This window comes from Oenanthe melanoleuca, chromosome 13 (assembly GCF_029582105.1).
Source record: "Oenanthe melanoleuca isolate GR-GAL-2019-014 chromosome 13, OMel1.0, whole genome shotgun sequence".
NCBI classification, from domain to species: domain Eukaryota; kingdom Metazoa; phylum Chordata; class Aves; order Passeriformes; family Muscicapidae; genus Oenanthe; species Oenanthe melanoleuca.
The window spans coordinates 12,199,589-12,211,185 of record NC_079347.1 but is presented as its reverse complement, the minus strand read 5'-3'; the positions used below and the strand labels follow the sequence as shown (position 1 = coordinate 12,211,185).

The window sequence follows — 11,597 nt, the reverse complement described above, 5'->3', positions numbered from 1 at the left end:
TCTGAAAAAACCCACCTTAGTCTAACCTACAGTGAAACTACTTTGTGGCCTGCTTGTGTTTCAGGAAAACATCCCACCTTTTCAGACCAGCCTCACTAGTTAAGACACATTAAAATGAAACATTTCCCATTAAAGATGCCAAAAACTGGATTTAAATTTATTGCATGACGTTGCATAAGAAAGTGTATTATTGAAAACTGTAAGGCATCATGCAATTATCCATCAGGTAATTATTTATTATTCCTTGAAAGATGGTTATATACTCTAAAGTTATAAAACCAGTTTCAAAAAAGTACATAAAAAATTTAACATAAGCATTAAATATTTTTCACATGTCCATCGTTTTCAGCTGTTAAAAAGTGCATTCAAACATACTGTAATGGAAAGTTGCTCTGACCAAAAATGGTGCTGGAGACTCATTAAATTAAAAGCTGCAAAAGGATGTTGCATGGGATTAGAAAGCTCACAGGTTGTGGTATTTAAATTTACAAACTTGCTTGAAATAATTTTGCAATCTTCACACTTACAATTTAGCATCAATGATATAATTAGCTAAAAATGTGTTTTTTTAAAATTGAACAGTCAAATGAATTCAAGTTACATACACTGAGTGATCAAATAAGGAGCAGACAACACTGAGACCTGGGCCAGGATGTGCTGCTGTGATTTTGGCAGGAATCAGTTGATGTACTGGGCCATCCAGCGGAATCCTTCCCCGTAGCCTTGTCTCTTTAGCACACTGCACATGAACACCTCCAGGGGCCTGGCATTCAGGTCCTTCAGTGGTGTGCTGCCCTGCAGAGAGACACAAACATTCCCTTAATAAACATCTATTCCACATGCTTCTATGAATTGCCCTTATTTAACTCGCATTTGACACAGGAATTCTGGAAAATAAATTAATCTAAGATCATAGAATGGGTTGGGTTGGAAGGGACCTTAAAGCTAATCTCATTCCAAACCCCTGCCATGGGCAGGGACACCTTGCACCAGACCAGGTCGCTCCAAGCCCTGTCCAAACTGGCATGAAAACACTTCCAGGAATGGGGCATCCCCAGCTTCTCTGGGCCTGACACCTCCACAGAGAGACCAGAACATGTGACCTTAATCTCAGGAACTTGTATACAGGAAATACACTATGTGTGTTGTCACGTGCATCCACACTGGAGACGGGGAAGTACGTGAAACCAGGACAGAACAGCAAACATGCAGAGAATTTTAGAGCTTGTATTTGGTGTTCAGTCACAGTTCCCAGCTCTGTTTGCAACAGTTTTCCAACCAGATAAAAAAACCATTTGCTACAAATTTTAGGACTGACCAAAGCAAGAGTGAAAGGTGCTTGCTTGGTAAGATCAGCACAGTGTAATAAAGCTGCTGTTCAACTGGAGATCCACAGTGATGTCCATGCTTCATCAAATACATGTAGTGTAAAGACCAGAAAAGAAGAGGGCAAAATGCAGCAAACAAGAAAGTAAAGATTTGTTCCTGCCTGACCTAAACTCTGGCACTGAACTTTTAAGGGAGGCACCTAAGAGTGAATCAGCAAAGAGGAATTGCAAGGCAGGTGCCCTCAGCAGAGCTAGTCAGCTAATGAGAGCTGTGATTGGAAGCCACAGTGGAACAACTCCATCAGCTGCAGGGAGGTTTCTTTCCAAGGGCCAAGGACATCAAGAACTGTTTCTAATGCTAACAGGAGCTGAAGTATCAAAAAATCCTTACTAAAAATTTGCCTCACTGTTACGGATGCCAGTAGCAACTTTTTCCTTCCCACAACCTACCAACTTAGACTTCTACAATGATGTAAGTCTATTTCTAAACTTTAGGCAAATATGTTAGGTGGAAGATGATTAAAGCTTGTACTTGAAATGAGAAAAGTCACTTACTGAAAGATTCTATTCAGTTTTCTCTTATCATTTGCTCTATACCTATAGCTTCTGAAAACTTTAAAAATAGTGCATAAGAAAGTTGGAAGCACTAAAAATTATTCTAGATACAAATATATTTTCTCTGAAAAAATGTGGCAACAAAACAATGTAAAAAGTTGTAATAGATATACATCAAACACACACACACACAGAGACTCCAGGATGCATTCTATATACTGTTGTTATGTACTAAGTACTTCATAAATTTGAAAAACATTTATTCTGTATAGCTGGAGCAAACCAGAGTCAACAAAAAAAAAAAAAAAAAGAAAAAAAAAAAAAAAAAAAAGAAAAAAAAAAGCAGCAATACCTTTCCTGTTGTCTGGCCATACAGACCAAATGTCTCTCGTAACCTCTCTTCACTGATGGCTTCAGGTCTGTCAATCTTGTTACCAAGAATTAGGATAGGCACATTAGCAATAGTTTCATCTGTCATTAGTGACTGCAAAGGAATGGAGAAAGGAGGACTGATTAATTCAGAATACAGAAGGTCAAATCACTACTACTCACTTGTAGGTGGCAGCAGAGGTCTGTTGGCTATTTGAGCTTAATTCTTAGAAGCTGAAACTTTCAAAAGCTCATTTAAACTTACATCAAGTTCTTCTTTTGATTCAAGCAATCTTTCATGATCTGCACAGTCCACCAAGAACACAACACCATTAATTGCAGGCAGATAGTTTTTCCACACTCTGCGAGCTACATGGAAAATAAGAAATAAAAATAAAAGGAAATTATCCCCAAATACAGAGTGATACACATTGGTAATTAAGAAGCAATAGGTGTGTGTGGGTTTATTAATTTCATTTTTTTTAATTTTTAGCTTATGTGGCCAGTATTTGGGATACAATTGTAATTCTCTCTAATGTTACCACAGTGCTGTCCAACATGAATGCTGATGTATGGAAATATTTTTTGTTTCCCCAAGAATTATGTCAGCAAAGGTAAGTTTGAAGGTAAATGTAAGGAATTCAAAGTACAGAACTCCTCCTCACAGGATTAGTCAAAAGTTTCTCCTCTACTGCAGAACTTGCCAAATCATACTTGTGATTTGTGATAAATAGTGTAGATGGGCAAAAGAGCAGCCAACGTCTTTTATGCTATCACAGAAGAGTGTGGGAACTCAGTCTCTGCAACAGGGCTTTTTCTGATTGGTCCTTCTGATTGGAAGCAAACTCCAGCCCAGTTCAGAGACACACTCTTACCTTGAGCATGTCCACCCAGGTCGAAGGTAGTGAAAGTCATGCCAGCAATTGTCAGCTCTTCTGAAGCTGGAAATAACAGAATTAGGTTCTAGGTGAAGATTATGCAGTGCTTTGGAAAAGTCTGACCTTCTAGCACATAGATTTTAGTTTCTTTTGGTTCTTTCCAGTATTTTGTAATCCAAAAAGAAAATGGGAGCAATACATTCTCTCCAAATCAATGACACATTTGTGTATCACCAAAATGTTATTAACCATTAAAGCATGTGTGAAATATCTACAATGCTAAGAACAGCAGAGTATTCCTACACTATTTATCCCTACATATTACACAAACAACAGTTGGCTCTGGCATCTGGTTTGCAAAAAAGATTTTGCATTTGGCATTTTGTTTTCAATACTGTTCAAGGCTTCTCCTCTTCACACCCTTTTCCAATTTCTCACCTCCTTAGTGGACTTCCCCAATCCACATTTTCAACCTTTGTTGAACTTTTTCTCCTGCAAGGTTACCAGAATAACAATTACACAGCAACCTCTGAGACACAAACACTGATTTTCCAATTATAAAGAGAAGCTGTTCCCAAAAATTGCTAGCCCCTATTTTTTGCACCTTCTATAGTACAAACCCTCTGCTTCATTGTTCTGCTTGTTATTCACCTTTTAAATTTAAATATAACACACTGAACTATCCTACACACATAGCTTTTTTAAGATTACTTGAACTATCCATGGATTGCAATCCCAAAAATCCCTTTGTGTCTCCCAGTTGCACTGGTGGTCTTATGATATATAATCAGATCCTGCTTTTCTTGCAATTCTCCAAATGCTTTCTAGCTAAGGAACAGCACTATTAACTTACTGGGGTGTAACGTGGGAACATGTTGTCCCAGTCTGTCATCTTTGAGCATGTGCAGCAGTGTAGTTTTTCCAGCATTGTCCAGTCCAAGAAACACTAGTTTGCCTGATTTCTTGTACAGTCCTAGAACAAAATAGGACCTAGTGATTAATCAGTTCAACCAGCAGGAGTTCATTTCCAGCACTAGAGGTGATTTTGTTCCTGTGTACAGTCACGGTACAAAATACAGACCAGGCAAACTCCACCACACCTTTATCAGTGCCCTTTATCCATGTCATACAAATGACATTCCCACTTACACAAGCCTGCTGCACCAGGAAACATGCAGCTTACAGGATGCTTGGCAGGAGCAGGAGAGGCACACAATTGGTGTGAATGTGTCAATCATGGAAATGCATTGCATTGTCTTAGAAAAAGCATGGCAGAACAGGACAAAATGCAAGAGTAGTTTACTCTGCCCCAGCAAAAGGACAGTTCTGCTCACAGGAGAGATGGGTGCAGACCCAGCACTAACAGCAGGCTCTGGACCATGCACCATCCTGAACCTGAACTCTGTTCAGCTACCTCCGTTACAGCAAAACACTCATCCAAGACAAAAGAAAAACTCAGACTTCAGAGTAACACAGAGAAATTGATTCAGCATCAATAATCATAATTTGTGTATGAATTCTTTAATATTGGTTAACATATTATTTGGACAAAAAGTAACTTTCACCTATACCCCCAGGAAAACTGCTACATCTTGAATGGCATCATTAGGGCATTCTGACACACCTTGTCCCATGTGACAATGCTATCCTAACAGGAATAAGAAATTTTATTTTCATTGGTTGCCATCTTTATAAAAATGCCTTCTGCCCTTCTTCTCCCCCTCCACTAACAACCCCAGAAATGCAACAGTTGCTGTGAAGGAGAGGAAAGATGTTTAAAACACGAAGACCATATTTTCTTAAATTGGAGATTATCAAAGGGGCAATTCTCTTACAACTTGTCAACACTGTATCCTCTGCCAGAATTAGTTTTCATTGCTTCAAACTCATTGATATTCAAAGTAAACATTAAGATAAATTAAATTTAAAACCAAAAAAAATCAATCCTGTTTTGTACTGAAAAAACCCCGTATCTTCTGTAAGGCGCTATCCTCACGTGTGTTGGATGTTCAGGCATTCCAGGGCCAGAGGCACCTCTGCCCAACAGACCTTTACACCACTGCTGTTTGCTCACCTCTCTCTCGGCCTTTAAACCGATCTCAGGGATCACATTCCAGCTGGACATGTTTTGTAACTTGCAGGAATGAATATTCTCTCCTATTCCTCATCTTATTTCATTCATGATCTTTATTACTCCAGGTCCTGTAGAGTGTCTTCACAGTTCTTTCAAATACAACAACTCTTACTTCCCAAACTCACCTTCTCACATGCTCATACATATATATTAACTACTGAACTACAGAGTGGAGGAGAAAGTGTTAATGTTTAAAGAGAAAGAAGTGGTCAAACATTTTCATATAGTAACTTACATCACAGGACAAACCCCAATTCACACTCACTTTATGAGTTAAATGGAACTCTACTAACCTATAGGAAAACAATAATATTTTTGCCACTCTCAGCCTGCATATCCAGGAGTCTTTGCTTCCCAGTCAGACATGACTGGTTTCACCAAAACATTTCAAGCTTCCCAAGTGTCTTTCAGAGAAACATAAGGCTAACAAGCAGCCATACTTCAGCTATTGGCTACATCAAGACCTGAGTTTTTATATACACAAATAAATTTAAAAATCTTTTTGTGCATTCCAAAAGTATACTTGTGAAAAGATGTTCTTCCTAAAGTCATCCTGTCAGCCTTCTGACAGGACAGCACAGGAAACTGTGGGGAGTTTCCCAAATGTTATGATCTGCCTTCTTCAAATCTAACTGAGAATGCAAAGAGAAAGTGTTTCTTTTAGAAAAAGAGGGACATAAAAAAGGGAGCTACTTCAAGCACCTCTATCTTTCAGAAGAATTAGGCTTTGCTTGCACAAGAATGGAAGAGCAAGCCAGTGTACAGCAATCACTGTGCAGCTAAGGAGGAGGAGATAAGAAAGATTAGTCAACTTAGTTAAAAGTTCACTGGCTAACATTTTGATAGCAGGCCAAGGGTCTGACATTCAGTGCAAAACTTTAAACTTTCAACTGATAAAAGATAGGTGGTACAGCTTGCTATGACTTCTTACCCTCAAATGCTTTTGACCACTTCAATAAAATCCTTCAAACTTGGAAATTGTGCCTTTTACCTATGTGATCTGCAACTTCTGATCCTTTTTTGAGTATCCTAACATTAAATTTCCTCGTGGTTGTGCATTTTTTTCACCCTGAACTGATATGGATTGCAGACTTTTTGGCCAGGGAATAATTTTCTGAGGTTCTTGAGTAGATGCCAGTGAAGTTTCACGCTAATTTCTGTGGCACAGAACAAAAAAATCACAAAACAATGCACTGCTGAACATGAGAAAAGGCATCAATATCTGGCACTAATTTTTTGTAGACAGTCCCTCCTGTTTGGATTCTGAAATTATATCCTCATGTGCAAAAAAGCCCTGAATTAAAATAACTGAGTTCAGCTCTTTACAGCAGAGAAAAATCAGAAGACCCATAAACGCCAACTGAATTACACCAGCTTAAATGTCGTATGATTAGAAAAGTCCAACCTATTATGATCATGAAATAAAATTTTTGTCAAGAAGGATTAAGATAAGACGGAGTGGAGAGCACAGTCTGGAAATGCTTAGTATTGATAAGTGAAACTTTTGTTTGAGTGTTACTGAATGTACACTAAACCAAATATTATTTACCCAGCAGTCTTATTTGAAGATAACAGAGGTGAACAGATATTTTATACAAGAAGAGCAGAAAGGAAAAGCTCAAAACAATAATGACTTACCTAAAAACTGCAATACACTACTGAAACCACTGTAAATCCAATCAAATAGGAACATATCTGAATCTTATAGTCTGAAATAAAGAGAAAAAAATGCATTTAAGTTCTGTCAGAAGAACACATTAAGCAATGTAAAATATTTATAGGTAACAGAAGTAATTTAAAATTCTATGTTAAAAATAAAAAAAAATTAGTTTTGGCAAACTGTATCATAGTTAAGTGACAACAGCAAAGATTTTCCCCTCCCTTGGGAAAACACTACGTGGACTGCAGTCTTTGCAAGAAGTAAAAATAATTTTATCCAAAGTACAATTTGTTGAAGGTATGTTATGATGCACTGGAACTTTTAAACAGGATTTTCACTTTTCAACTGGGAAAAGGTGGCACTTCAGAGAGGGCATTAGAGGGATATCAGTGCAGATTTAGTGCTCTGGCCATGCCTGGGAGCTGCTGGGGTTCAAAACAGAGGCAGTAAGAAATGAAGAAGTTTTGCGGAGATGAATCTAGAGAAGTTTGATACCAAATAAATCCTTGTCCACACAGAACCTGCCTGTTTGGTTTGTTATGGAAAACAACTACCTAGCACAAAGCACTGGCATTATCCTTCAAAGATAGTGACCTCCTGTATTGTCCTGCACAGGCTGCCACAATTCAAACCTTAAATGCAAAGGTTTTGTTCAAAAAAAGACCAGACCCCTGTATTTTCCCACTGAATTCCTTCAGCTTAGATTCAAGAACAGAAGGCTAAGCTGAGAGCCAGTACTAGGTTCATTGTGTAGCCATGAGTGATTAATTTCCTAGCTTTCATCTTCATTTCCTCCTTATCTAAAGTGAGGATAATGCTAGCCCAGCATCACCATGTTCAACACTTACACCAAGTCCCCAAGGGCCACATCCACAGGACTTTTGAGCATTTCCAGAGATGGTGAATCCACCACTGCCTTGGGCAGCCTGTGCCAGGGCTTGGCCACCCTTTCAGAGAAGAAATTTTTCCTAATAGCTAATCTGAATGTTTGCTGGCAAACAACTTGAAGCTGTTTCCTCTTGTCTTGTCACTTGTCACCTGAGAGAAAGCACCAACCCTGACCCAGCTACAACCTGTCAGGGAGTTTAAGAGAGTGATGAGGTTTCCCCCTGAGCCTCCTTTCTCCAGGCTGAGCCTCCCCAGCTCCCTCAGCTGCTCCTCATCAAACTTGTGCTCTAAATCACACTGAAAGCACCAGTTTGACATAGTGAACTGTATTTTAGTTTTCTGGAAGACTAAAGGGCAACATCCTTAGAAGCCTTTAGCCAGCTAATTCCTACTGGAATGCATAACCCCTGCAGACACTGGAGTCTCAATGCCCTGGAAAAACTGGACTGCACTGCTAAACACAGCTGGCAGAGGGCATCCACACTGCTACAGGTTCTCACCACACTTGTTTAGAAGCTGCAGGGCTATCTTGGGGCATCACAAGAGGACTTCAGGGCAGCTCTGAGCCTAGAGAACAGCACACAGGAATCAAAACACAGGTCTGAACAAGCCCAAAATCCAGGCATCCATCATAGCAACTACACTCACGACAAATAGTTTCTTCACTACGCAACAACAGGTACATCATACAGAGATAATGTGGAAAGAGTGAATATTTAATGACCTTTGCTTGCACTGTAACAAAATCTGCTCAGATGATGAAGCACCAGGTGTCTTGGTTTCGCCACAACTAACCCTTAAACCTTTAACCACATCTACATTACTCTGAACTACACAGCAACTGCAACAGGCACAGTTTTTAAGAATACAAATCAAATATGCTTGCCAATGCATAAACACCCAGTTACACAACGTCATGACTTAAACTGTCCCTTGCATGGCTAAAAATCAAAGGTCAAGAATAAGCAAACATGGCAGAACACACACGTCAGCAGATTTATTTATTGCTAGAGCAAAATACCAATCAAGAAAAGCCTCTGTGGGGCTTAGGGAAACGATCGACTCAAATAACCTGCAAATCAGGGCAAACAGCGTGATGTAAGAGAAGTGCTCAGATTACTGAGGTGAGAATAACTTCAGTGTTCAGTTATATTAACCTGTTTCATCTATTACACTTAGGTTTACAAAAAACCTCAACCAAAATAATCTTCATGTTTTACAGAAAAAACTTTAAGGGGTGAGATTCAAATGATTAACCTGAGAACAGGATTACTCTACAAACACAGCTGAAGTGGCATTAATACTGGTTCAATTTCCATCATCATAGGAAAAGTGGTGCTGGAAATAGAGCTATCCAAATCCTCCCAAAACAACCTCCATATTAGCTGGCAGCAGTTAAAGGGAAACATTTTCAAAATGGGAAAAAAATGGACAGCTAATTGTAAAGCACACAGGTAATATTTGAATAGAGATATTAAATCTACTCTTATCACACAGGAAAAGTAACTATATCATTCAGAGCTGCGTCAAATCAAAGCCTTACAAAACCATAGTGGCTCTGCTCTGGTTTTGAAAGTTGTTATACTGAGAGCAAATTCAGGGAAGAGCTGAGGCTGTTGAATATATATGGATTCAAACTCTCAGGCTCACATTAAAAACACCATAAAAGCCAGAACAATGAAGACTCAACAATCACTGTTCACAAGCCTTGATTGAGATGAGGATACTATTTTAATGGTTGATTTGAAAATAATCTACTGGAAGCAGACAAAAGGTTCGAATGAAAAGCTGTGCTGGACCAAGACAGTCTTTTCATACCAACTAGTTTTACAGACATCACCAACTCACTGTGTCTCCACTACAGATTCCAAAGTTAACTTTCTAGCACCACTTCACTGACACATGTCTACCACTGAAAAATGTCCTCATAACCCTGGTCAATGTTATTTCATTAGCAAAGCATCACCCAGTAACTCCTGTGGAGCCAGGTCTAGCACTCCACAGACCAAGGACGTGGGTTCATTTACTGGAGACTGTGAAGAATGAGGAATTTCCTCAAAGTGGCTCTGGTAACACCAAGCCAGCCTCCTGAAGGGAAAGCTGCTGACAGCATGGACTAGCAAGCAAACTCACTCACACATTTTCTATCTTCTGAAAATTAGGAATTTTTTTCCTCCTACACTCAATTTGCTTTTTTTCTATAGCTAAAAATTCATCATTTCACTTCCAAACCTTAGGACAGCACTCACTTATGAAGCCTCTCGAAGGTATGGTAAGAGAAAGTATCAGGCTTTTAGAGAGAGTTTTAAATGCCTTTATGGAACAATTAGGCAACAGAAACCAGTGACACCCAAGTGAACAGCTCTTACATGACCTGAGAACACACTGTGCTACACCTGTGTGGGGACTGTCACCAAGAGAAGGGAAGAAATCTCAGTCCAGCCTGACAGCACCCAATGTGCACCTCAGCCACAATTCAGTCTGAAACCACAACCTGCAAGCAAGAGCTTAGAGACTACTGCTAGGGGTGTATTTTTAGTATTTCAAGTAGGATGTAAACATGATCACTTAAAAGTTAGAATTTCACACATGATCACTGTAACATTATAAAGTGTTACCACAGGCAACAAAAGTCAAAATCCTTAGGAAACTCACGGGATAAACTGAGATTCTAAAACACAGTTTATTCTTTGATTTGAAACTGCACTTGAATGTTGTATTTTAGAAGCTGAGGAAAGGCACAGTTAGAAAATTAGTTAACAGCATAGACTTTCTTTAAGTATTTCAATAATTTTTTGACAGCAACTCGGTTTTGAGACAGCAGAGTTTACCTGGGAAGACAGCATTACAACACACGAGTTCCTAAGGGCACCTCCTGCGGAGGTTTAGCCAGCCCTGGCTCACAAAGCCCAGCTGTCAGAGCACATCCTCACTGCAGGGCTGCTGCACCATTCACTGACTTATGAACAAAACCCTTAAAAGCAGTGACTACTGAAGATATCACAATACTTCAAACAAGTACTGCCAGGTCAATACAACGTGGAAGACAGCTGCCCAAGGAGGCTGCAGGGCATCTGTGGGTTATGGGGTTACTTAACGCACCTCACCCTCGCAGACCCACCGAGACAGCGCTGCTCGGGACCTGCGAGCACCGTGACAGCCTCACGGACCGGCGGTGCCCTCAGCGGCCCGAGCAGTCCTAGGGCTGTGCCGGGGCGAAAAGAAGAGAGAGGCGGTAGAAGGGAAGGGAGGGGAGCGCCCACCCCAAGCCCCTCGCGGGCGCTGCCCGCGGCCCCGCGCAGGCCGCAGTTTGAGGGGGCGCGCAGGGACCCCCGGCCAGGCCCAGCCCAGCAGGACACGGGAACGGCCCAGCACCTGCGGGGCTCACCCGGATCCCCGCCGGCGGGGGAGAACAGACCCCTCACCCAGCCCGCTCACCCACCGCCGAGCCTCAGGTGCTCCGGGACTCGAGCAGCACCGACACCGACCGACACCGATACTCACCCGCGGCTGCGCCCGCTCCGCCCCCCGCAGCTTCTTCCGGCACCGGCGCCCGCGGCGCACACACTCGGGTGGGCTCGGCTGTGTTCGGATGTACTCGGCGGTGTTCGGGTGGACGTGCGTCGTCTCGAATGGGTTGCCTTCGGTTTGGTTCGGCTGGGCTCGGCTCGGTTCGGTGTGACTCGGATGTGTTCGGTTCGGATTCGCTCGGCTCCGTCCCTCCGCGTGCCCGCTTAGCCCTGCCCTTGGCCCCGCCCCTTTAAGCCGCAGCGCCGCTCCCGGAA

General features: G+C 41.3%; 1 protein-coding gene across 5 annotated transcripts; it reads right to left on the bottom strand.

Annotated features, from left to right (window-relative positions):
• Positions 1 to 210: 210 nt before the first annotated feature.
• SAR1B (secretion associated Ras related GTPase 1B) lies at positions 211 to 11,586 on the bottom strand. Of its 5 annotated transcripts, none has more exons than XM_056502562.1 (7): positions 11,317 to 11,586; positions 6,903 to 6,973; positions 3,984 to 4,103; positions 3,128 to 3,193; positions 2,518 to 2,621; positions 2,236 to 2,367; positions 211 to 795 (listed from the first exon to the last, which is right to left on the bottom strand). In XM_056502562.1, the coding sequence occupies exons 2-7, from the start codon at positions 6,955 to 6,957 to the stop codon at positions 679 to 681; spliced, it is 594 nt and encodes a 197-aa protein (XP_056358537.1). In that variant the 5' UTR covers positions 6,958 to 6,973; positions 11,317 to 11,586; the 3' UTR covers positions 211 to 678. The 5 variants fall into 5 exon arrangements, with proteins under 5 accessions (XP_056358537.1, XP_056358540.1, XP_056358541.1 ...); XM_056502565.1 differs by having other exon boundaries at positions 11,255 to 11,330; XM_056502566.1 differs by having other exon boundaries at positions 11,251 to 11,326.
• Positions 11,587 to 11,597: the final 11 nt, after the last annotated feature.

What these genes read in the sequence shown, in the direction of transcription:
- SAR1B (XM_056502562.1), bottom strand. Translation starts at nt 6,957, where the DNA reads ATGTTCCTATTTGATTGGATTTACAGTGGTTTCAGTAGTGTATTGCAG. An exon ending in CCTGGGTGGACATGCTCAAG is followed by an intron (nt 2,622 to 3,127) that starts GTAAGAGTGTGT and finishes TTTTCCATGTAG; the next exon opens with CTCGCAGAGTGTGGAAAAAC. An exon ending in ATGGCCAGACAACAGGAAAG is followed by an intron (nt 796 to 2,235) that starts GTATTGCTGCTT and finishes GTCTCTCTGCAG; the next exon opens with GGCAGCACACCACTGAAGGA.